A 21,266-nucleotide genomic window follows, 5' to 3' on the forward strand; every position below is an offset into this window, starting at 1 on the left:
CACGTGACGCGAACCCTCCCCCCGCATCCCCCTTCCTGCCGGTTGCCACGGCGACGTCCGGATGTGCTGCTGTTGCCATGGCGACGGCACGCTGCCACAGCGACTTCTGATCACGTAAGCGAGTGCCCTTCACGACATCCGACGAGTCTTCTCACTCCGCCGAACGATGACTTCCATTCCTTATCGTAACGTTATCTTTTTTGATTCGTCCAAATGCATTGGGAGTATATGCATGTGTCTTTAATATATGTGTTATCGGGGTTAAAGAGTATAACTCGGTGAATATTTGTCTTTTCTATAGATTTGAGAAGGTGTTTGTTTTTGGGGGGTCGATCGACACCCCCCGCTTCCCTCTCCCTCCGATGACTTGGTACAGCCCAAGAACCCGCCTCCTCTTCATCATCATTTCCCCCCTCCGGTGAGCAACTCGCACGCACGGCCATGATGGAGACGCATTTTCCTCTTTTTCATCTTCCGCCGCGCTGACTGTCCCATCACCGTCGAGAGCATCGAGCACCCCGCAGAAGGTACGTTAGCGTACGCGGCGTCCGTGAGGGGGAGGTTTGCTTGTTTTTGCTGAATTAATGAAGGCGACTTCATTGTTGATGGCGAGCGGGGGGGGCGTGGTTTATGAGGTGTGCGCACGCACTGGCTGCCGCTTACTGTTAACTGGGCATGTTAGCTTATTACCGGACTAACTTGTATAGGGATTGGAAAACCCGGTCTCTATTCATTTGCTGTCAAAGATCCTATCTATCTATCTACCTTGGTCATATCCCTCAAGAGGGGTAACCGACAGCAAGACAAAGATACAAAAACAAAGAAAAGAAAAAAGAAAAAAATAGCCAAAAAAAAACCCCACACAAACATTTTTGGACCATGCCCAACCCAAATGTCCAAACACCCAAACAAGTCAGGCACCTCGGCACCTAAGTTGGTCATGCTTTCGTCCCTCCAGATGAAACGGGACACAAGAAAGCGGCCATGTCACTCGGGTCAGGGTGACACAACACACTCTTCTGTTCAAGAGCAGGGCCCGATAGCTTTCGCTGGTTTACCCCTGCTGCATCACGCGGGTGCCCTGCCCGTCCCTTAGAACGCGTCCAAACATCCCACCATCCTTTTATAACACCTCTCCACTCCTTTCTATCACCAACAAGAGTTCTAGTTTTCGAAAGATTTTAAACCTCTTACCTGCAGTGCACTCATAACACCATCCATCCACGTCCATCGCGGCCTTCCTCTTGGTCTCCTTCCATTGACTTCTGTTCTGTAGATCCTCTTCAACATTGGCTACTCATCCATCCTCCATGTGTCCAAACCAACCGAGTACCCTCTTATCCACACGCTTGCTCAGTTCCACTTCTACTTCAGTTCTGTCTCTCACAATTTCATTTCTTACTCTATCCAATCTTGTCACTCCTAACATACTCCTCAAACACTTCATCTCAAAAACATTTCATTTCCTTCTCAAATCTGCCTTCAGGCTCCAGGGTCTCTGCACCATACAACACAGTCGGCACATCAGACTCTCATACAGTCCCCTCTTAACATCCATACTCATACTCTAGTTGCTCATCACGTTCCTCAGAGCACCCAAAACCTTGCTTCCTTGATTGACTCTGTACAATACCTCGCACTCCATTCCACCAACTGCAGCCACATCTCAACCCAAGTACCTAAAGCTTTCAACTTCTTCCAGCACCTGTCCATGCAACCTTATTCCGATTACATTCAACCGTAATCTTCGTAATCATACTCTTCCCCTATCCTCTCTTTAAACTCTCTTTCCTTTTCTCCTTTATTCAATTCTGACATTTCACCTCTTCCCTCACACTCTTCTTATAACTAGTGTTGGGACTTCAACAATTTAAAATGTAGCGTTTACCAAATTGTTCGAATGAGTTATCTGACTCCATTAACCAAACATAACCTTTATTCACCCAACAATGCATGCTTGTTTCTTTTCGGGAAAATATGGCCAAGAGACTGGCATTTCCACACAAGGCAGATTAATTTCTAAAATAATAAACTAAGTGAATTCCATCGAATTAGCCAAATTATTGTCGCTCGAGGCTTCATCGAGCCTCCTTTTCGATTGTCTCACGATCTTCTGAAGTTCTTCCTCTGCCCACGCCTCTCTCTCACGCTGGCGTGTCGGCCACCCCCATGGGGCAGGCCAGGAACGCCCATGTGGGCTCCACCTTGTCGCCACCTCATCGCCACGATGTCTGAAGAAACTCAAAACAACACCAAGCGTTTCACGTTATCAGGCCCCGTTCTCCAAACATCGCCCGCCGCCTGCGTCAGAACTGTTATCAACAGAACTGAACAAAACATTCGCATTCGGAACGGCGTGACCGGTCATTAAACTTAAGCCTTCAGTGTGAAAAATCTTCATTGCATTCAATAAATGTAACTTGTATAAAATCCTTAATAGTAAAAGCTATAAAATCCTTCACTAGCCCTCCATGATCCATCTATTCTCAGGAAAGGATCAGCATGTCCACCCGTAACTCCAGACTTTCTACCATACATACCTCCAAGCTGTAATTCACCCTTTCCTCTCATCTTTGTTTCACTCAAGGCTAACACATCAACCTTCCGATCTCTTCCACTCAGTCGCTTTACTTCCACATCCTCTCACATTTAGTGACCCTATAACTAGGGTTTGCGAGGCCTTTCGGTCTCCCGTCCCCTTTCTTTGCCTTCCAGTCTCTTAGGCAGTAGAGACAGAGAAAACCCAAAAAGAAATATCCGATTTCATTCTAACTCGAGTGTCAGGAACCTTTTTGACGCAAAGAGCCATAATAGCAAAACTATCATGACTGTTTCGTTTTGAGAGAGCCATACCATATATTTTAAGACAAAATGACACAAAATCCCAAATCTGCTCCCCAGACAAGTTATCTCTTCACACTTTTTTTTTCACTGTGCGACGTTTGATGATTCGATCAAATCTATGAAATAATGCCAGAATCTGTGTCCCATATAAACCAATATACCACTCAAAATTTGTCTCTTTTCTGCAGTTACTTAAGATCGTTGAAGCTCATTTTGACCTTCATTTTTGTCGCAAATATTGGTTTCAAAACAAGGTGCAAGCAGAGGTCTTTTTTAACAATGTCATAAAATACTGCTGTCAAGATGGTCGTGGATGTATTTAGGGTAGTGCACTCTGTGTGCAGAGACGTGCTCCCTCCCCCTTTTGGAGCACCACATCAGTTTTAGATCAGTGTACTTATTCATTTGAATGAATAAATATTATAAATATAGACCGAAAACTAAGAGAGAGAGAAAAATATACGGATAAAACTTATTTGCTGGACAAGGAGCCTTTAATATGTCAAATGACATAACGTCATGGCAACAAAAACAAGAGCTCAGGAGGAAAAGCGCTCGTCTTGGGATCAAGAGGTCCGAGGTTCGATTTCCGGCTCCTCCGTGTTATAGGTCGAAGTGTCCTTGGGCAAGACACTAAATCCCTAATGCCCCAAATGAGCAGGTTGCCTTGCATGGCTGACGCTGCTATCGGTGTGTGAGTGTGTGTGAATGGGTTAGTGCAGGGGTGTCAAACTCATTTTAACCCGGGGGCCACACAAAAGACCAAACATTGTCTCGGGGGCCGGACTAGTAGATTCGAGAGAATGAAAAAGAGAGAGGGTGGGACAAACAAAGAGAGAAAGGGAAAAAGAGAAAAGAGAGAGAGAGAGAGAGAGATAGAATGTGAGAAACAAAAGAGATAAAAAGAGAACTAGTGAGAGAGGGGGAGGTAAAGAGAAAGAAAGAAATCCACAGAGAAATAGAAAGCGAGCAGGAAAGATAAGAGAAGGGTAGAAAGAGAGAAGGTGAAAGCAAGAAAGAAGAGAGAGAAAAGGAAAAAGAGAGCAAAATAAGGTAGAAAGACACAGAGAAAGAGACAAAAAGGATCAAATAAAGAGAAAAAGAGACAGAGAGAGTGAAAGAAAGAGATGGAGAGTGAGAGAAAATGAAGGATGAGAGAGAGAGAGAGAGAGAGAGAGAGAGAAAGAGAGCGAGAAAGAGAGAGAAGGGTCAATACAAGTACAGTGTTTTTGAGAGGCAGCTGGCTTTGTAACATGCAGCTCGTTTTTCTCTTGTGCTTCCCTCAGCATTGTCTCGCGGGCCGGATTCAATCCCTTTAGCAGGCCTGATCCGGCCCGCGGGCCGCCTGTTTGACACCCCTGGGTTAGTGTGAAGCACATTGTAAAACACTTTGGGAGGTGTTCATTGACTCGAAAAGCGCTATATCAATGCAGACCATTTACGTGCTCAACCAATCAATTTGCTGTGGCTGACATTTTGGGGTGTTTACAGTTTGTTCTGCAGGTTTTCATCATAAAGTGTCTCAACAAAGTCAACTTAGGTTCATTAATGAGCTTCCATATAAGGGAGACGTACAAACTAAACAGGTTTAACACCATAATTGCAGAGATCCTAGTTTTGAGTGACCTGTAGCGCCTACCAGAATGCAACAGGTTGGCCGCAGTGGGAATTGTCTTTTCTAGTGCTTCGGTATCGCAAGCTAGCAATGTCCTTTAGAATGGGCAGAGAGCAGCCGATGATCTTTCGGGTGTATTGATTACATTCTGTTTTTCCTGTCGGCTGCCGAGCGCTAACGCTAATCCGCGTTTCAGATGGTGTACTCGTGGGCCAACACGGTGGCAATGGAGCGCTCGCTCTACGCGCCGGCCTTCTCGTACCCGGCGTCCTTCAACTACTCGGAGGCGCAGAACGGCACGGCGGCGCCCTCTGCTGTTCCCGCCACGCCGCCACATCTTCGCCAGGGCGATCCTGACTCGCCTAGCCCCAACGCCACCTCGTCTTGGGCTCCGGAGGACCGACTGACGCCGAGCGAGGTGGCAGTCTTGGCATTGGTGTGTAGCCAATTTAAGTTATTGTAACAACTCATCGATTGACCAATTCAATTGAAGAGGCGAGTTTATTCTCATAAACTCGTCTCACCTGTTAGGAACGCCACGTAGGTTCTGAGATTCTTTTTATCAGGTAAACGGAAGAAAAACATTTAGTTCATCTAGAGCACAGGTGTCAAAGAGGCGGCCCGCGGGCCAGATCAGGCCCGCTAAGGGATTGAATCCGGCCCGTGAGACAACACTCAGAGAAGCGCAAGAGAAAAACAAGCTGCAGGTTGAAATATGTCAATTTGATGTTGCCAAAGCCAGGTGCCTCTCACAAAAACGCTGTACTTTTATTTCTCTCTCTCTCTTTCTCTCTCTCTCTCTTTCTCTTTCTCCTTCTTTCTCTCTTTCTCTTTCTTTCTCTTTTTCTCTTTCTTTTTCTCTTTCTTTCTCTTTCTTTCTCTCTTTCTCTTTCTTTCTCTTTCTCTCTTTCTCTTTCTTTCTGTCTTTCTCTCTTTCTCTTTCTTTCTCTCTTTCTTTCTCTTTCTTTCATTCTTTCTTTCTCTCTCTCTCGCTCTTTCTTTCTTTCTCTTTCTCTCTTTCTTTCTTTCTATTCCACCCCCTTTCTTCCACTCTGTCTCTCTCTTTCACTCTCTGTCTCTCTTTTTCTCTTCCTTTGTTTTTTTCTCTCTCTGTGTCTTTCTTTCTCTCTTTCTCTTTCTTTCTCTCTGTCTCTTTCTTTCTGTCTTTCTCTTTCTTTCTCTCTTTCTCTTTCTTTCTGTCTTTCTCTTTCTTTCTTTCTTTCTTTCTCTCTTTCTTTCTTTCTTTCTCTCTTTCTCTCTTTCTCTTTCATTCTTTCTTTCTTTCTCTCTCTCTTTCTCTCTCTCTCTTTCTTTCTCCCTTTCTTTCCTTCTCTCTTTCTCTTTCTTTCTCTCTTTCTTTCTCTTTCTTTCATTCTTTCTTTCTTTCTCTCTCTCTTTCTCTCTTTCTTTCTCTCTTTCTTTCTCTCTCTCTCTTTCTTTCTTTCTCTCTCTTTCTCTCTCTATTTCTTTCTTTCTTTTCCACCCCCTTTCTTCCACTCTGTCTCTCTCTTTCACTCTCTGTGTCTCTCTTTTTCTCTTCCTTTGTTTCTTTCTCTCTCTGTGTCTTTTTAACTTCTTTTGCTCTAACTTCTTTTTTTCCTTTTCTCTCTTTTCTCTTTCTCTCATAATACCCTTTGCGCTTTCTTTTCTCTTTTCTCTCCTTCTGTCTTTCTTTTTCTCTATGGATTTCTTTTTTCCTCTCCCTTTCTTTTCCCCCGCTCTCACGACTTTTTATCTTTTGTTTCTCAAGCTCTCTCCCTCTCCCTCTTTCTTTGTCCCGCCCTCTCTCCTTTCCCTCCCTCTTTCTCTTATTTCTTTATCTCTCTTTTTCTTTCTCTTTAATCTACTCGTCCGGCCCCCGACAGAATGTTTGTTCTATCGTGTGGCCCCCCAGTTCAAATGAGTTTGACACTCCTGATCTAGAGGATTGGGTTGGCAACCGTTTTTAGGTGAATTATTTTCATTGATTTTGAAAAGTTAGACACACTTTTATCAAAACAGAGCCACTCTCGGATTTAAGTTATTTTCTCTATGATCTACAGAGGAAACTTGAAGAGGACAAAAAACAATAATAAGGATAGGACAAAAAAAAGACAGGAGTTGGGATCTTGGGTGGCACCACTCAGATAGAAATACAAGGTCTTTGGCTTAATTTTTACTGTAGATAGAACTGAAGACAACTGGGAATTATTGAGCTAATTCTCTTTAATCCCACCAATCGATATCTGTAACCATCGAATGAACTTTGGTTTCAGTGCGATGATGTTGTAGAGGCCGGTAGAGCTGCAGTCTTCATGTCTGGAGGCCCGGTCTGGACCAGAACCACCGAATAGATGGATAGATACATACTTTATTCATCCCGGTAGGGAAATTAACCCTTCCAGCAGTATCCTTATGTTAGAAAATAAAATGATGTTTAGCAAAACTTAGTTTAGCGTCTATATGCTAATTTCCAGTAAAGGAGTGTCCGGGTTGCCTGCTGGCTCAAAAAGAAGCATTTGGTTTCTTTCTTCTTTTGAGTCAGAATGTCCTTTGTTTCACAAATAAGAGATAACAGGAAAACCGCACGCCCACCAGATAATGTTCTGACAATTGCAAACAGGTAATAGTTCAGTGACAGCTAGGTTGATTCCCATGAAGTTCAGTTGAGGGAAGGCGAAGAAAGGAAAAGAGTGGGAATAGCGGGATGCCGTCCCTAAATTTTTCTCCCCTCTAGGTGTTTGGCGTGGTTTGGCTGGTGTCCATCCTGGGCAACGCCCTGGTGTGCCTGGTGATCCACCGCAGTCGGCGGACGCAATCCACCACCAACTACTTTGTGGTGGCCATCGCTTGCGCGGACCTTCTCTTCAGCGTGGGCGGAGCCCCGCTGGTCCTGGTGCAAGTGGCTTGGGGCAGCTGGCCCCTGAGCAAGGCAGCCTGCGCCGCCGCACGCTACGTGCAGCACCTGTGCCCCGGCGTGCAGGTCTACGTCCTGCTCTCCATCTCGGTGGACCGCTTCTACACCATCGTGTACCCGCTCAGCTTTAAGGTGTCCCGCGAGAAGGCCAAGAAGATGATCCTGGCGTCTTGTTTGCTGGACGCGGCGCTGGTGGCGCCCTGCCTCTTCTTCTACGGCACGGCGCCGGCGGCCGACGCTGGCCACTGCTCCTTCTTCCTGCCCGACAGCCGGGGCGGCGTCTCCTACGCCGCCGCGCACCTCCTCCTGGGTTTCGCTCTCCCGGCCGGGCTCGTCGTCTCCTTCTACCGGCGCGTGGTGCGCCACATTTGGAGGTTCGGCGCCGACGGCCACACCGTGCGGCGCACCGTCAACATGGTCCCGCGTACCAAGGTAAAAATGGGGGATGTTAGGAAATAAACTATTAAAAAATGTATCAATTATTAAATTGTTCGAATTAGTTATCTGACTCCATTAACCAAACATAACCTACATTCATCCAACAATTTATGCGCGCTCGTTTCTTAATGGAAAAATGAACAAGAGACCGGCATTTCCACACAGGGGCAGATTTAATTTCTTAAATAATAAACTAAGTGAATTCCATCGAATTAGCCCGAATTAGTGTGGCTCTTCGTCAAGCCTCTCTCTCAATTGTCCCTTGATCTATCTTCTTCCTTTCTCCCGGCCCACGCCTTTTTCCCAAGCTGGCGTGTCGGCTTCTCCCATGGGCGTGCTGACTCCTCCCATGGGCGTAAAATCCTTTATAGTAAAATTTATAAAAATCCTTCAGGGATATGGGGAAAATCTGGCACTGTTTTTTTTTACGATTGTCTGTCTTTTAGCACAGTTTCTTTCCATCCATCTATCCATCTGCACCGCTTATCCTCAGTAGGGTCGTGGGGGTGCTGGAGCCCATCCCAGCTAACTCCGGGCAGTGGGCAGGGGACACCCTTCACTGCTTGCCAGTCAATCGCAGGGCACACAGGGACAGACAACTCATTCGCTCATTCACTCCTAGGGACAATTTGGACCGGCTAATTAACCTGACATGCTTGTTTTTGGAATGTGGGTGGAAACCCACGCAATCACGGGGCGAACATGCAAACTCCACACAGGAGGTTCAATCTGTATATCTATCTAGACATCTGTCTAGACATCTATTTTAACTGATCTAACTTGCCTTAAACTGTTTTGTTCATCTACTCATGCTACACTAACAAAAAAAACAGTGGTGACTAATATAAAATAACTCTCCAAACCCCTCCCCTCTTACCTAGTGTGTTCTGCAGCCTGAACAGCTATGCTAAAAGTAAGATCAAATCAGATGGGCGCTGCGGAAAAACATTTATAAGGCCTCTTTGAACTCAGTTGGGCATCGTTAACACATACTCGATAGAGAAAAATATTCTACTTTTAAGGACACCTGAAATGACAGAATTACTATATCCCCCAAGGTGAAGACCATCAAGATGTTCCTGGTCCTCAACTGGCTCTTCTTCGTGACATGGACGCCCTTCTACCTGGCGCAACTCTGGCATCCGCGGGAAAGCGGCAACGGAGGCGGCCGGCGGGGGTTGCTCTTCTTCGCCGCCATTTCCTGGATCTCCTTCAGCTCGGCAGCCTCCAAGCCCACACTGTACTCGGTCTACAACGCCAACTTCCGACGCGGCATGCAGGAAACCTTCTGCATGTCTTCCATCAAGTGTTACCGCAGCAACGCTTACACCATCACCGCCAGCTCACGATTGGCCAAGAAAAACTACGTGGGCGTGGTCGACGTGCCCGGCGTCGCCAAGGACGCCGCGTACGAAAACTTTGACGCCAAAGACGAGAAGAAACTGGCCTGGACGGCCGGCGCCCATAACACTTTTGTGTAGTTTGCTGAGGAGAAGGAGGTGAGTCCAAAGGAAATTTGAGGGACGAGGGAACTAGGATCAGACAGGTGAGCCGGTTCATCCGTCGCTCCGGCTCTCTTGCGACCGGCTCTTTTGCGACCGGCTCTTTTGCGACCGCCTCCTTTGCGACCGGCTCCTTTGCGACCGCCTCTTTTGTGACCGCCTCTTTTGCGACCGCCTCTTTTGCGACCGCCGGAAAGGGCTTTCTCCCTAAACTGGCAGTCTTATGAATGTTTCGGACATTATGAAATCCATTTTTCAAATGGAATTATTTGAAAAGTTCAGTTGGTTCCAAGACACAATTGCATCTGATTTTTATTCGGCGCCGCCAGGCTGTCCTTGCCCAAGACACACCACAGGAGCGAGGGCCCCTACGACCCAGGCGTTTAAAGGGATTATAAAGGACCAATTTTATTTCAATAAGGCAAAGAATGTACATTCCTGCAGAAATGTTGCAAAATATATTCAACTTGAAGGGGGACTCCAGAAATTTCTTCTCAAAATTGAGCGATTTGCATCTCCTCGAGCTGTGACGTCACCAGAAGAAAGACTCATAACGATGGTGGGTCCTGTTTAAAAACAGGCGAATCGTAGCTTGTTTCTGCTTGGAGAAATGGGAACTTTGCTTACCGTGTCGCACTGTTTTGTCCGAGTAGCGTCAAAAGCTGCATGATAAGTTTTCCTTCTGCTGACTGTAGGTGTTTCATTTTTGACAACGCTACCGTTTATCGAGGCAATTGTGGCTTTTCCTTTGTGTTTTTCATCACGTGTCTTGCAATTTGTGTAATATTGTCCAAATAGCTCCCCATTAGCGCGCGGGCTGCTGAAGCCAGTTTTGTTTAGCCCCATTAGTAGTCAGCTAGCTGGCTAGCCTGCCCTGCTAATTGTTTTTTCCCTGGCTAAGTTCATGTTTGTTGCCGTGACCATTTTTCTTTGTAGGTTCCTGGGTAGTGTTGTGGATTAACTGTAAGTCAGCTTCGAGCTGACAACAGATAATAACAGACATCTGGCAGGATGTTATGAAACAATGTTGATACAAGAAATCACAAGTTGCTGATTTAGCGAGTCGATTCAGAGAAAACGTGGGGAGCCACTTATTTTGGCGAGGACGTCGTTGGGCGTTGCCTCAAAATATACGCAGAGACAAAATATGGCAGAGAGGGAACGCAGTTTATTGCATCCGTTCACGTTCAAGCCTCGTCTGAAGTTCGTCCGAGAGACCCTGGCATTTTTACTGTGTTCTACAAGATCATGTGATGTTTTTCTCATATTTTTAAAGTGTTTTTTTCTGGGAATCGACTCGCTTAGTCAGCAACTTGTGATTTCTTGTATCAACATTGTTTCAAAACATCCTGCCAGATGTCTGTCATCAGCTCGAAGCTGATTTACAGTTAATCCACAACAGTAGCCGGGCTGCTTACTGCATGATTTTCGGTCAGCCGGCCTCCCGTCTCTCTACCGATCGGTCCCGGTTAGCCTGTCTCAGCTGGATTAGCCAATGTTAGGTCTCCGAGTGTTATTTTGGCCAATTGGTCCCATTTTGGCTGTCCGACAGTTGTACCATTGCTGCACCCACCTGTGACGTTTTCCAGAGAAACTACCAAAACTTGGTTTAGAACACTCAAAACCTATCCACCTAACAAAACCAATATGGTGACAAGAGGGAGCAGTGTTACCCTGATGACGTCACAGCTCAAGAAGCCTAAGAAGAGACGGGCCGCCTTCAAAATGGATTATCTCGGAAAATAGTTGGAATATACCGATGAAATACAAATCGATTTTACGCAAAAGAACCTGTGTTCATACGTTTTAAAATTTGGGTATCCCTTTAAAGGATTCGTGAATCATATTTGAGGATAATTGGCTTGATAAGACTTCCTATGAAAGCAAACAGAAATGACGCTACAGATATTTCAATAGATTTTGAAGGGGGGGGTCGTTTTGAACCACGACGCAGTAAACCATATGAACAAATGACACAATGTGGCGGCCATCTTGCAGTCAATCATGTGAAACTGTGTTGCTCCCCTAAATTTGTGTCCAGTTTTCCGTAAACCTGTGGCGCTGTTGTTTATTTCAAGCCGAGAGTCACACCTACATGCATCGTTTACATAAATCTTGAATTTTCTTCTCACACTTGTTTCTATTTGACCAACAACTGAATGGAAAGTCAATATGAATCGAGATTTTAAGATTCACTTTGTTACAAGCAGAACTGAAAAACGTTTTTCTCATTTCTGTTTTTATCTTACTAGAACGGTTGGAAAAATGGATTGGTCTTTCAGGAACCGTCCTCTTATGGTTCAGATCCTACCTCTTAGATAGGACGCACTGTGTTAAATATGGCGAAATGACATCTGAGCCCTTTCGTGTTACCTGTGGTGTTCCCCAGGGTTCATTACTTGGCCCCCTTCTTTTCAGCATTGACATGCTTCCATGAGGTGAAATTATTCGCAAGTATAATATCAGTTTCCATTGCTATGCAGATGACACTCAATTATATCTTCCGATGGAGGAATCTGCCACACTAAACAGTGGAAATTTGGAGGCCTGCCTCACTGAGATAAAAGAGTGGATGTCACTCAACTTCTTGCGCCTTAACTCTGAAAAAAACCAAATGCTAGTTATTGGTCTGTCTAAATGCCGTGACTTGTTCTCAAAAACTGCTCTGAACATTGACAAATATCATCCAGAGTGACTCAGTCAAAAATGTAGGTTTCATATTTGACCCCGATCTGTCCTTTTAAACACACGTTAAAAATATGACTAGAACAGCTTTTTTCCATCTTCGCAACATTGCTAAAATTCGCCCTATGCTGTCTCAGTCGGATGCGGAGATTATAATTCACCCGTTTGTTACCTTTCCGTCTCGATGACTGTAATGCATTACTCTCCGGTCTCCCTAAGTCCAACATCAAGAGCCTTCAGCTGGTACAAAATGCTGCAGCGAGGCTTTGAAGAAAGACGAACAAGTTTGATCACATGACCCCGATTTTAGCTAACCTGCACTGGCTCCTTGTTAGCTTAAGATGTGATTTGAGGGTTCTGATGGTATTATACCAAATCATGCATGGACTTGCTCCATCATATCTTTCAAATTTAATTCCCCCCTATGTTCCGGTCCGGAGCCTTTGCTCTGAAAACGCTGGTCTACTAGTGATCCCATGAGCCAAGAAGAGATCTATGTTGATAATATATGTATTATTTGCCCTCATGTAGGTTTTAGATCAGGGGACAGTGTCATAATAGTCTGTAGTTTGCAATAGTCTTTGAACTGTGCAGTCCTTTGAGACTCTTTGTGATTAAGGGTGTCACAAATAAACAGGACTTGACTTGACAGCAGCTTGCTAACGGAATAAGAATGATAAGCACAAAGAGAATGTGGAATGGGGACTACTCCCCATTGGTCACTCTCATGTCCATGACTGGCAGGTGCAGTAGCATCCAAGCTAACAAGGGAAGAGTTAGCCCAGGGGCCAGGAACAGCAAAATAGTTTTTGAGAGGGTCATTAAGACACATTTCAGCAAAACTGCTAAACCAGGTCTTCATACAAAGTCCATTTTTTTCAGGGCATCTTATTTCAATGTGTGACGTTAGATGATGTGTCCCATATCAACAAATATACCACTTCAAACTCACAATGACTTAGGATCGTAGATGCTCATTTAGACCTTCATTTTTTTCATAAATAATGGTTTCCAAACAAGGTGCAAGAAGAGTTTATTTGTTAAAATGCCACAAAATACTGCTAACGAGGATAATGACGTATTTACCTTCGTTGCAAACGGCGCTGTGTGCTTAGCTCCGCCCACCCCTACCCAATCGAATTGCTCCGTGAGCTTGGCTGGCGTTTCTGGGTGCTTACAGTTTTTTTCTGTGGGTTTTTGAATCACAAAGCGTCTCAACAGTGACCCACATGAGCTTTCATTCCTTAACGACAGCACAAAATGGGGTCTGTTGGTGTGACACCTTGACTGCAAATTGTAGTGGACAGTATTGTTCGGTCCAGGATATAAAGGGCATTCATAAACTCAACGATGAGATTTGCATACGTATCATTTTATCTCTGAGCCATTCGTACTTATGAAAAGTCACGAGATATACTATACTATATTAGGGGTGTCAAACTCATTTTAACTCGGGGGGCCACACGATAGAACAAACATTCTGTCAGGGCCGGACTAGTAGATTAAAGAGAAAGAAAAAGAGAGAAAGAAATAAGAGAAAGAGGGAGGGGAAAAGGAGAGAGGGCGTGACAAACAAAGAAAAAGAGAGAGAGGGAGAGAGCATGAGAAACAAAAGATAAAAAGTCGTGAGAGAGGGGGAAAAGAAAGGGAGAGGAAGAAAGAAATCCAAAGAGAAATAGAAAGACAGAAGGAGAGAAAAGAGACAAGAAAGCGCGAAGGGTATGAAGAGAGAAAGAGAAAAAGAGACAGAGAGAGAGAGAAATACAAGTACAGTGTCTTTGTTCGAGGCACCTGGCTTTGGCAACATGAAGTTGCCATATTTCAACCTGCAGCTTGTTTTTCTCTTGCGCTTTTCTGAGTGTTGTCTCGCGGGCCGGATTTAATCCCTTAGCGGGCCTGATCTGGCCCGCGGGCCACCTTTTGACACTTGTGGGCTATAGGTCCCTGACCCCCGCCGAACGCTTCCTGCTGTCATTTGTGTTTAAAGGCTAAGGTTTTGAGAACATGGCCTTCTACGTTGGGAGTTTCAATTTTGAACTTCTCTCCACAGACTTTGGCCCATTTTTTTTGGGAACTCGAATTTTCAACTGTACCGGTGTTTTTCCACCTCTCACTCAGGGAAGTCGGGACGAACTATACCGCGAACTTCAAAACCGGACCGCCAATTTACGAGAGGACGTCCTCCACGAGAAACGGAAGGGCTGATTTCAGGAGCGTCAAAGTGCCGGCACTCTAGATGTTCAGGTTCTTGGTGCTTTTGGATGTTTTGTTCCCCCCGGCGGTCGCTCCGCGGTGCTGGTCGTCCCCCGTCAGTAAGGCTTTGATCTCCGACGGGATTTTGCCCCGGTCCATGGCCGAACACCACTGCTTATACTGCGGGCGAGAACGAAGGACGACTATGAATGAGGTGTGGAACCAAAACCGATTCTCTAAGCTCACCATCTCCAGCTCCTCCCTTAGCGCGCAGATAGCCCTCTCCTTGCTGGAGACCAGTTCTTCCAGGTACTGGTAGCGCAGCTTCTTCCTAGCGCGGCACTCCCTGGCGCTCTGGCGGCTTCTCTCCAGTTTGGCCTTCAGGTCGATCTTGGCCGGTTTGCGGCCGCGCTTGCCCGGTTTCTTGGCTTTTCCTGCCACCAGCATCTGGACACAAAAATCCCAATGTTCTTGTTAGCATACTGCTAACTCCGACTTAGCACTGATACCGCTTTGACAGGGGTGTCAAACTCAATTATACAGAGGGCCAGAACCAATGATCCCTGTCATTTTCCTTACGGGTCTGAGCGTTCACACAAAGTCGGTGAGCAACGCTTGAAACAACAGTGAGCAACGGCAATCCCCAGTGTGGCAACTAAATCATTATCAAACATGTCCAAAACTTGACATCAAGTTACATTTTGATGGGTTTCCGGGAATACAAAATGATTTTTCTCTTATGAATGAATTGACTCATGTACTATTGCAAAGGTTGTACGGCCTACAAACGTCATTTGTTCTTACAATTCTTTCACAAGATATCCATTTCTTTTTATTTCCTGATATATTTTGTCGCATAATATTAACATTTTTGGGGGCTTATTGAGTCGGTTGCACGATACAGAACTGTACTTAATCACATTTTTTTAGTGGAAGTCCAATGTTGGCAACAAGATTCACTTGATACAATTGGAAATGATTAGAATGCAACACAAACTTTTTCTTCTTTTTTCCGTGTTTTTTTTCGACTTTTTTTAAAATTCATCTAAAAAAAAGTCTCATTGTGTTTATTTTTTCCGAGCTGTTACTTTTCTTTTTGTTCTCCATTTACTTTTTTCCTATGATTCTTTCTTTTCTTTTTTTCTGTTTTTTTTTCTAAATTTTTCCTTTTTTTTCCTCCTCCTTTTGTTTCTTTTTTTCCCCAGTTTTTCACTACTTTTTCATTTTGGTATTTTTTTCTTTTTTGTCTATTCCCATCTTCTTTCAAGTCATTTTGTGCAAAGTTTTACATAATATTTGGTCATGTTGAGATTAAAGAAGCAAAAACAGCCTGAAGAGCCGTTTAGGACCATTTTAGTGAGCCGAGCTGAAGAAGCCGGTTCTCAAAAAAACTCAACTGACTTTACTCAACTTCGTTCTACTTCGACCTTGACTTCAAAATACCGCATTTAGAAGACAGCGTCAGGGGAACTCCTGTATTTTTACCTTCATGTACTGTAACTTTGACTTAATTGGCTTCTTAATTAGTAATTTTGAGCCCTGATTTTTGTGCGCTGGCTAGATTTTCTTGTGCGCTGAGAGTGCGCAATTGCGCACGTGTGCAGCTCAGAGGGAACACTGGCAAGAACTCAAACCAAACCTTTGGTCGCAGGCCGAACAGGATAAATATTTACAGTAATCCCTCGGTTATCGCGGTTAATAGGGACCACCCCAAAAACTGAAAATCCGCGAAGTAGCGGCGCCCCTTAAAAAAAACAGGTATACAGTGTACCCCCCAGCCATTAAACCAAAGTGATGGCATGATGGCAAGGAGTTATTGGGTGACTCATCCAGAACTCTTCACACTGGAACTGAATGTACCAAAACATGACCCACAAGTCTAGCCATGCCTTACATCATCAATGTACACGGAAAAGGACTGCGGCGAAACCACTACGAACCATTCAGTATATTTGTATTAACCGCTCTCAACCACATGCAGCCATCGCCGTTTATTTGGCTTGTTAACACTACCGGTTACATATTAAAAATAAAAACAGTGAAAATGTGATATTTGAAGAGTGTTTGTGAAGCGTTTTGGGAAACAACAGTTCAAAAAATGGTCTGGGTTCGTTTTAATGAAAGTGAAAGAGCTACCTTCTGACAATAACAACATACTTTAGCTCGCAGCATCGAACGGCTTTGACAACTAATACACGAAACCAGACACAATTAGCCATGTTTAGGTAGTACAAACAACCGCTGGCTTTTGGTATAATAAAGTCAAACTTGAGATGAAATGTGACAGAAGAGAATAAACTTATGTCGCGTCGCAGAGTTCTTCCTTGATAAACTGAGCGCCACATAAGAAGGGGGTGAGGTGGGGGGAGTTGAAGGAGGGGGGGGGGGGTGAGCGAGGCGGTAACTCACCATGACTAAGCATTGTGTCAGGGCCTCCCCCTCCCCTTCACAATAAGAGTGTCCACACCGTGTCCTCAGTTGACATAAGCTCGCGCTCAATGGCGTCAAGTCAATAAATGCTTTTATTGAGAAGGTAAGGTATATTTTTTAGACCCGCAAAAGTGGAACCGTGAACTAGCGAGGTTCCACTGTATTGAATACACTAAAACTTTCCTTTTTAAAAAAAAACTTAAACAAATATGAATTTAAAACAGTCAGGAATATGATTCCAGAATAAACAAACTTAAACATTTAATGAATTAAAAATCGTTGCTCTCCATAAAAATATCTCCTGTCAAAACAATACAAATTGAAAATGTGAAAAAACTGAATATCAATAAAATTTGTGCAGATTCACTTTCCCATATAAAAATGATGGTACAAGTTTTCAGTAGCATGATAAGCCTCCTTGTATGACTCAGTCACAGCACTTTCATCATCCGGTCGCCGTTGTATTTTGGTGTAAAGCGTCAATCTTTGGCATTGACAGGCAGAGGTGAGTGACGATACTGATCCTGTATCCTACACAGTTCTGAGTATCGTATCGTACAATACGCGTTGCATAACAGTATCGTCCTGAAAACTGTATCCGATGATTAATGACTTTGAAAGGACATTGATTAAATACATTGTACGTTTTATTTTGCCTAAGAATTTTAATCTCATCCCGCTTATTCCACGTCGTACAGTGATTAAAAAGTGTGTGATGATGAGATACAATTCAATGCCCACTCCTGTGTCTTCTAAATCCAAAGTGGTTAGGATTCGGCGCTCTCACCGCCGCGGTCCGGGTTCGATTCCCGTTGCCACCCTTGTTGTTTTGGATAAAAACAAATAAAAAATTTTTTTTTCAATTCATGCGGCCCGGTAGTTGTGGACCACTGTGTTAGACTATCGCTTTCATCACTTTAAATGACCTTCTGATTTTCAAAACAGATCTATATCAAGTTTATACAACAAAAAATCTCGACTCGAAACTAGCATTTTAGTCTATTCTGCTTTATTTTGAAGAGAGAGGAAGTCTTTGTGTGGGAATAAATGGCTCCACTGCTTGCATTCGATTTTCGTTTTGTAGGCATGAAAACAAGTCAGTGGTTAAGAGGGTGAGGACAATATATGTACCAATAGACTGTCCAACCCCAAAAAACATTGATATGTTTATAATCTAGGCTGAATTTAGCCTCAAGTCCATTGCATAAAGGCAAGTTTAGCTTAGCCCAGTTACTGTGACTATTCATTCTCTACAGTAGGAATCCCCAGGGCACCTGGCTGCCACCTGAGGACAACTAGGGTGCATGCGTTGTCACAATATGTTCAACCCATTTTGTAACAATGACAATAAAGGTATATTCTATTCTATTTGCTCTCTCTTCCACTTTTTCCATTCTTTTTTCTATCTCCCTTTCCTCTCTTTCACTCTTACTTTTGGTCTTCTGTCTTTCTTTCAATATATAACCTGTGTAACATTTCAAGACACGTTGTTACGGCGGCGCAGTGGTTAGCGCATGTGTGGGACAGTTATGATGTCATGAGATCGAACCTCCTGTGTGTAGTTTACATGTTCTCCCTGTGCTTGCGTGGGTTTCATCCAGACACTCCGGTTTCCTCCCACATTCTACAAACATGCATGGAAGGTGTGGATGAGTGAGTGAGTTGTCTGTCTCTGTGTTACTGACCGGCAAGCAGTTCCGGGTGTCCCCTGCCCGAAGATAACCGGGATGGGCTCCAGCACCCCCGCGACCCTACTGAGGATAAGCGGTGCAGATAATGGATGGGTGGATCTCTTCCTTGAAAAAAGTTGGAGACCCCTGAGCTAGCTTGCTCCTGAAAAAGCTAACAAAAAGGCTAAGATCATGCCCAGAGATGCACCTGGCACGTCTATTGTGTGATGGATTTTACCGCCCTCAAAATATTTTCTCCTTGGATCTACACTATTCACGTAGGTCACCCTTTGTGACTTCAAAACGGGAATTTTACTAAAACCAGGCATGAAAATATCTCTCATTTTAGATAAAGGTTTGAAAACTCCGGTTTTGAACAAAATATGCTTTTTAAATATATATATATATATATATATACACTCTGGAGACTGGTACGTAAAAAATGGGAGTGTGCGATAACATCTAATGCGTTATAATAAATAAGACGGCATATATGCTCACTGCATCAGAGCCCACAGCATGAATGAATTAATTTATCGTATTTATTATCCTCCTCGAGTCATTTTCTGGTTCAACAGCGATGAAAAAGAGCTTCTCTCCTCCATTACGTCAAGAAACAAACAAACATGTCCGCCGCTCCGCTCGCTCACCTTGTTGTTTTCGTCCATGTCGGATTCCTGGCGAACTTTTGGCAGCACGCTCACATTCGCTAGATGATACGTCTCTCGAGTCCCAACTCGATTTTAAAACGGAGAGGATAAGTAACAAAGCAAACGAATGGCGACGAATTATATCAACAACCTCAAAACACTCGAAGATGACAACTTCGTACGTCACAAACCACGCCCTCTTTATCATAAAAAACTTTATTGCTCAAGACAAAACAAATTTTGATTTAAAAAAAATGGTTGTACAAGGCGGAAATATGATTTCTACTCGGAATAAATCCATTCCATTAAATACGTATCTTAATTCAACACGAACAAAGAGGAAGAATTCAAAGTCTCAGATGAACTTGTCAGGAATGGAATGGGGTTTGGTCACCTAATGACTCCCAACACCTCAGTTGGGTTGAGCGAGGGGGCTGGGAATCCCCTCCTCTGTATCAATCTCCCAAAAAGAGTCAGAATATGTATATATATATATATATATATATATATATATATATATATAGAGACATCTACCTAGACATCGATCTATCTAGACATCTATCTTTCTAGACATCTATCCATCTATCTAGACATCTATCTATGGATCTAGACATCTATCTATCTATCTATATAGATGGCCTTGGGGGTATGGCGCCCGCCCCGAGACTGGGAGGTTGTGGTTCAAGCCTCGGCCGAGTCATACCTAAGACTTATTGGTACCTGTTGCCTCCCTGCTTGGCGTTCAGCATTAGGGGTTGGAATTGGGGGGGGGGGTTTGGTCACCTAATGACTCCCAACACCTCAGTTGGGTTAAGCGAGGGGGCTGGGAATCCCCTCCTCTGAATCAATCTCCCAAAAGAGTCAGAAATGACTCTAGCCACCTCCCACTAGGGGGATATGGCTCTGGTATATATTTATATATATATATATATATATATATATATATATATATATATATATATATATATATATATATATATATATATATATATATATATATATAACCGCGGTGTACTTGTCCCACCTAAGATCCACATTCACGCTGGACTGGATAATGAGGTTTTTATTACAGTTACTGCAGATGAAATGAGTCACAACATTAGCTTTTCTGCTGGCTTTGATCTATTTGATCTCGTCAGCAGCTCTCTCTGGAGACTGCCAACAAACCGCGCCTCCTGGTCACATGTCAGAAGCCAAAACCAAACCCCCCCCCATACCAGCAGGTGGTACTGTTGGACTCATCATTGCAGGACACTTACCAAAAACTATACACATATTTCAGCAGGAATTTCAATAAAACAAAAGTTATTGTTACACCTGTTAAATATATAATTATTAATGCGGTCTGTTATTTTATTAATTATAAAAGAATAGCCCCATAAACTCCAAAGGTGTTTTGATGGCAGGTGTAGCTACAGAGAAACCTGACTTTGCATCTTTGTCCGATGGAGTTTTTCCATCTTATTGGATTTCTAATGTCAACGCTATTTATTTGTTTCCTGGATCTCGGCGTGCAGGGTTGGGTAGGGTTACTTTAACTGGATTACTTTCGATTACTTTTGTGTTACTCCAATAGCAAATATGCTAATAAAAGACAAAAGAAACTCAATATGAATAGAATTACAAGATTTTGTGCAGGCTTGGGGAGTAACGGAATACATGGAACGGCAAAAATGATGTTTGGATTGATTTTCATTTTGTTTCTGTGGCATTTGATGTTAGTTTTGCCGGAGATCAAAGAGATCAAAGCCAGGAGAGAAAGCTTACCACGTGTTGTGAGTCATCATTCTATTTTTTTATCATTTTTAGTATCAACTATTTAGTTTTTTTTTGTCTTTTATTAGCATATTTGGTAGTGGAGTAATGCAAAAGTCATTGAAAGTAATCCAGTTCAAGTAACCACTACCCAACCCTGCAAATAAACATGACTTGACCTGACTTGACTATCTATAAACAGACTACCGGGTACTTAGAATTGTTTAGTTAATTCACCAAATAAAACATCATTATTTCAGTTTCTTGTTTTTTTCCCTCCACTTATTATACATTATTTATCATACGTAGCAAATTTGCGATTTGGAGCTTAAACGGGCAAGACGAGATCAGTCTATGAAAATACAAACTTAAAAATACATTTTTTTAAAAATGTATGAAAATAATTATTATGCGGCGTACACAATTTAAATGAAAAAACAACAAATAACATGCGGGGGGAACGTATAAATGTACAGGTATGCGACTAGATAATAATATTCACATGTTTCTTTTATGTTACTTCACATATATGTAGGCTGTAAAGTCAGTTTATATTCGAAAATCGAACTTTTTAAGGCTGAATTTGTA

At 43.4% G+C, this 21,266-nt stretch overlaps 2 protein-coding genes across 2 annotated transcripts; one reads left to right on the top strand and one right to left on the bottom strand.

The window, feature by feature from the left end:
* The first annotated feature begins 6 nt into the window (after window positions 1-6).
* gpr19 (G protein-coupled receptor 19) lies at window positions 7-10,630 on the top strand. Its single transcript, XM_088348100.1, has 4 exons — window positions 7-527; window positions 4,656-4,895; window positions 7,176-7,787; window positions 8,852-10,630. Exons 2-4 carry the CDS (start codon window positions 4,656-4,658, stop codon window positions 9,272-9,274), a joined length of 1,275 nt encoding a protein of 424 aa, XP_088204226.1. The 5' UTR covers window positions 7-527; the 3' UTR covers window positions 9,275-10,630.
* A 2,366-nt stretch (window positions 10,631-12,996) lies between these two features.
* On the bottom strand, window positions 12,997-19,115 carry crebl2 (cAMP responsive element binding protein-like 2). Its single transcript, XM_088348102.1, has 3 exons — window positions 18,924-19,115; window positions 14,420-14,620; window positions 12,997-14,353 (listed from the first exon to the last, which is right to left on the bottom strand). The coding sequence occupies exons 1-3, from the start codon at window positions 18,939-18,941 to the stop codon at window positions 14,213-14,215; spliced, it is 360 nt and encodes a 119-aa protein (XP_088204228.1). The 5' UTR covers window positions 18,942-19,115; the 3' UTR covers window positions 12,997-14,212.
* Window positions 19,116-21,266: the final 2,151 nt, after the last annotated feature.

This window comes from Urocampus carinirostris, chromosome 11 (assembly GCF_059441175.1).
Source record: "Urocampus carinirostris isolate Australia breed hairy pipefish chromosome 11, RoL_Ucar_1.0, whole genome shotgun sequence".
Classification (NCBI taxonomy): Eukaryota; Metazoa; Chordata; class Actinopteri; order Syngnathiformes; family Syngnathidae; genus Urocampus; species Urocampus carinirostris.

Bases quoted from the DNA above. Each gene is read 5' to 3' on its own strand.
- gpr19 (XM_088348100.1), top strand. From the start codon at position 4,656: ATGGTGTACTCGTGGGCCAACACGGTGGCAATGGAGCGCTCGCTCTAC. The intron at 4,896-7,175 runs GTGTGTAGCCAA...TCTCCCCTCTAG, and splicing joins AGGTGGCAGTCTTGGCATTG to GTGTTTGGCGTGGTTTGGCT. The intron at 7,788-8,851 runs GTAAAAATGGGG...ATATCCCCCAAG, and splicing joins ACATGGTCCCGCGTACCAAG to GTGAAGACCATCAAGATGTT.
- crebl2 (XM_088348102.1), bottom strand. The intron at 14,354-14,419 runs GTGAGCTTAGAG...TCTCGCCCGCAG, and splicing joins TAAGGGAGGAGCTGGAGATG to TATAAGCAGTGGTGTTCGGC.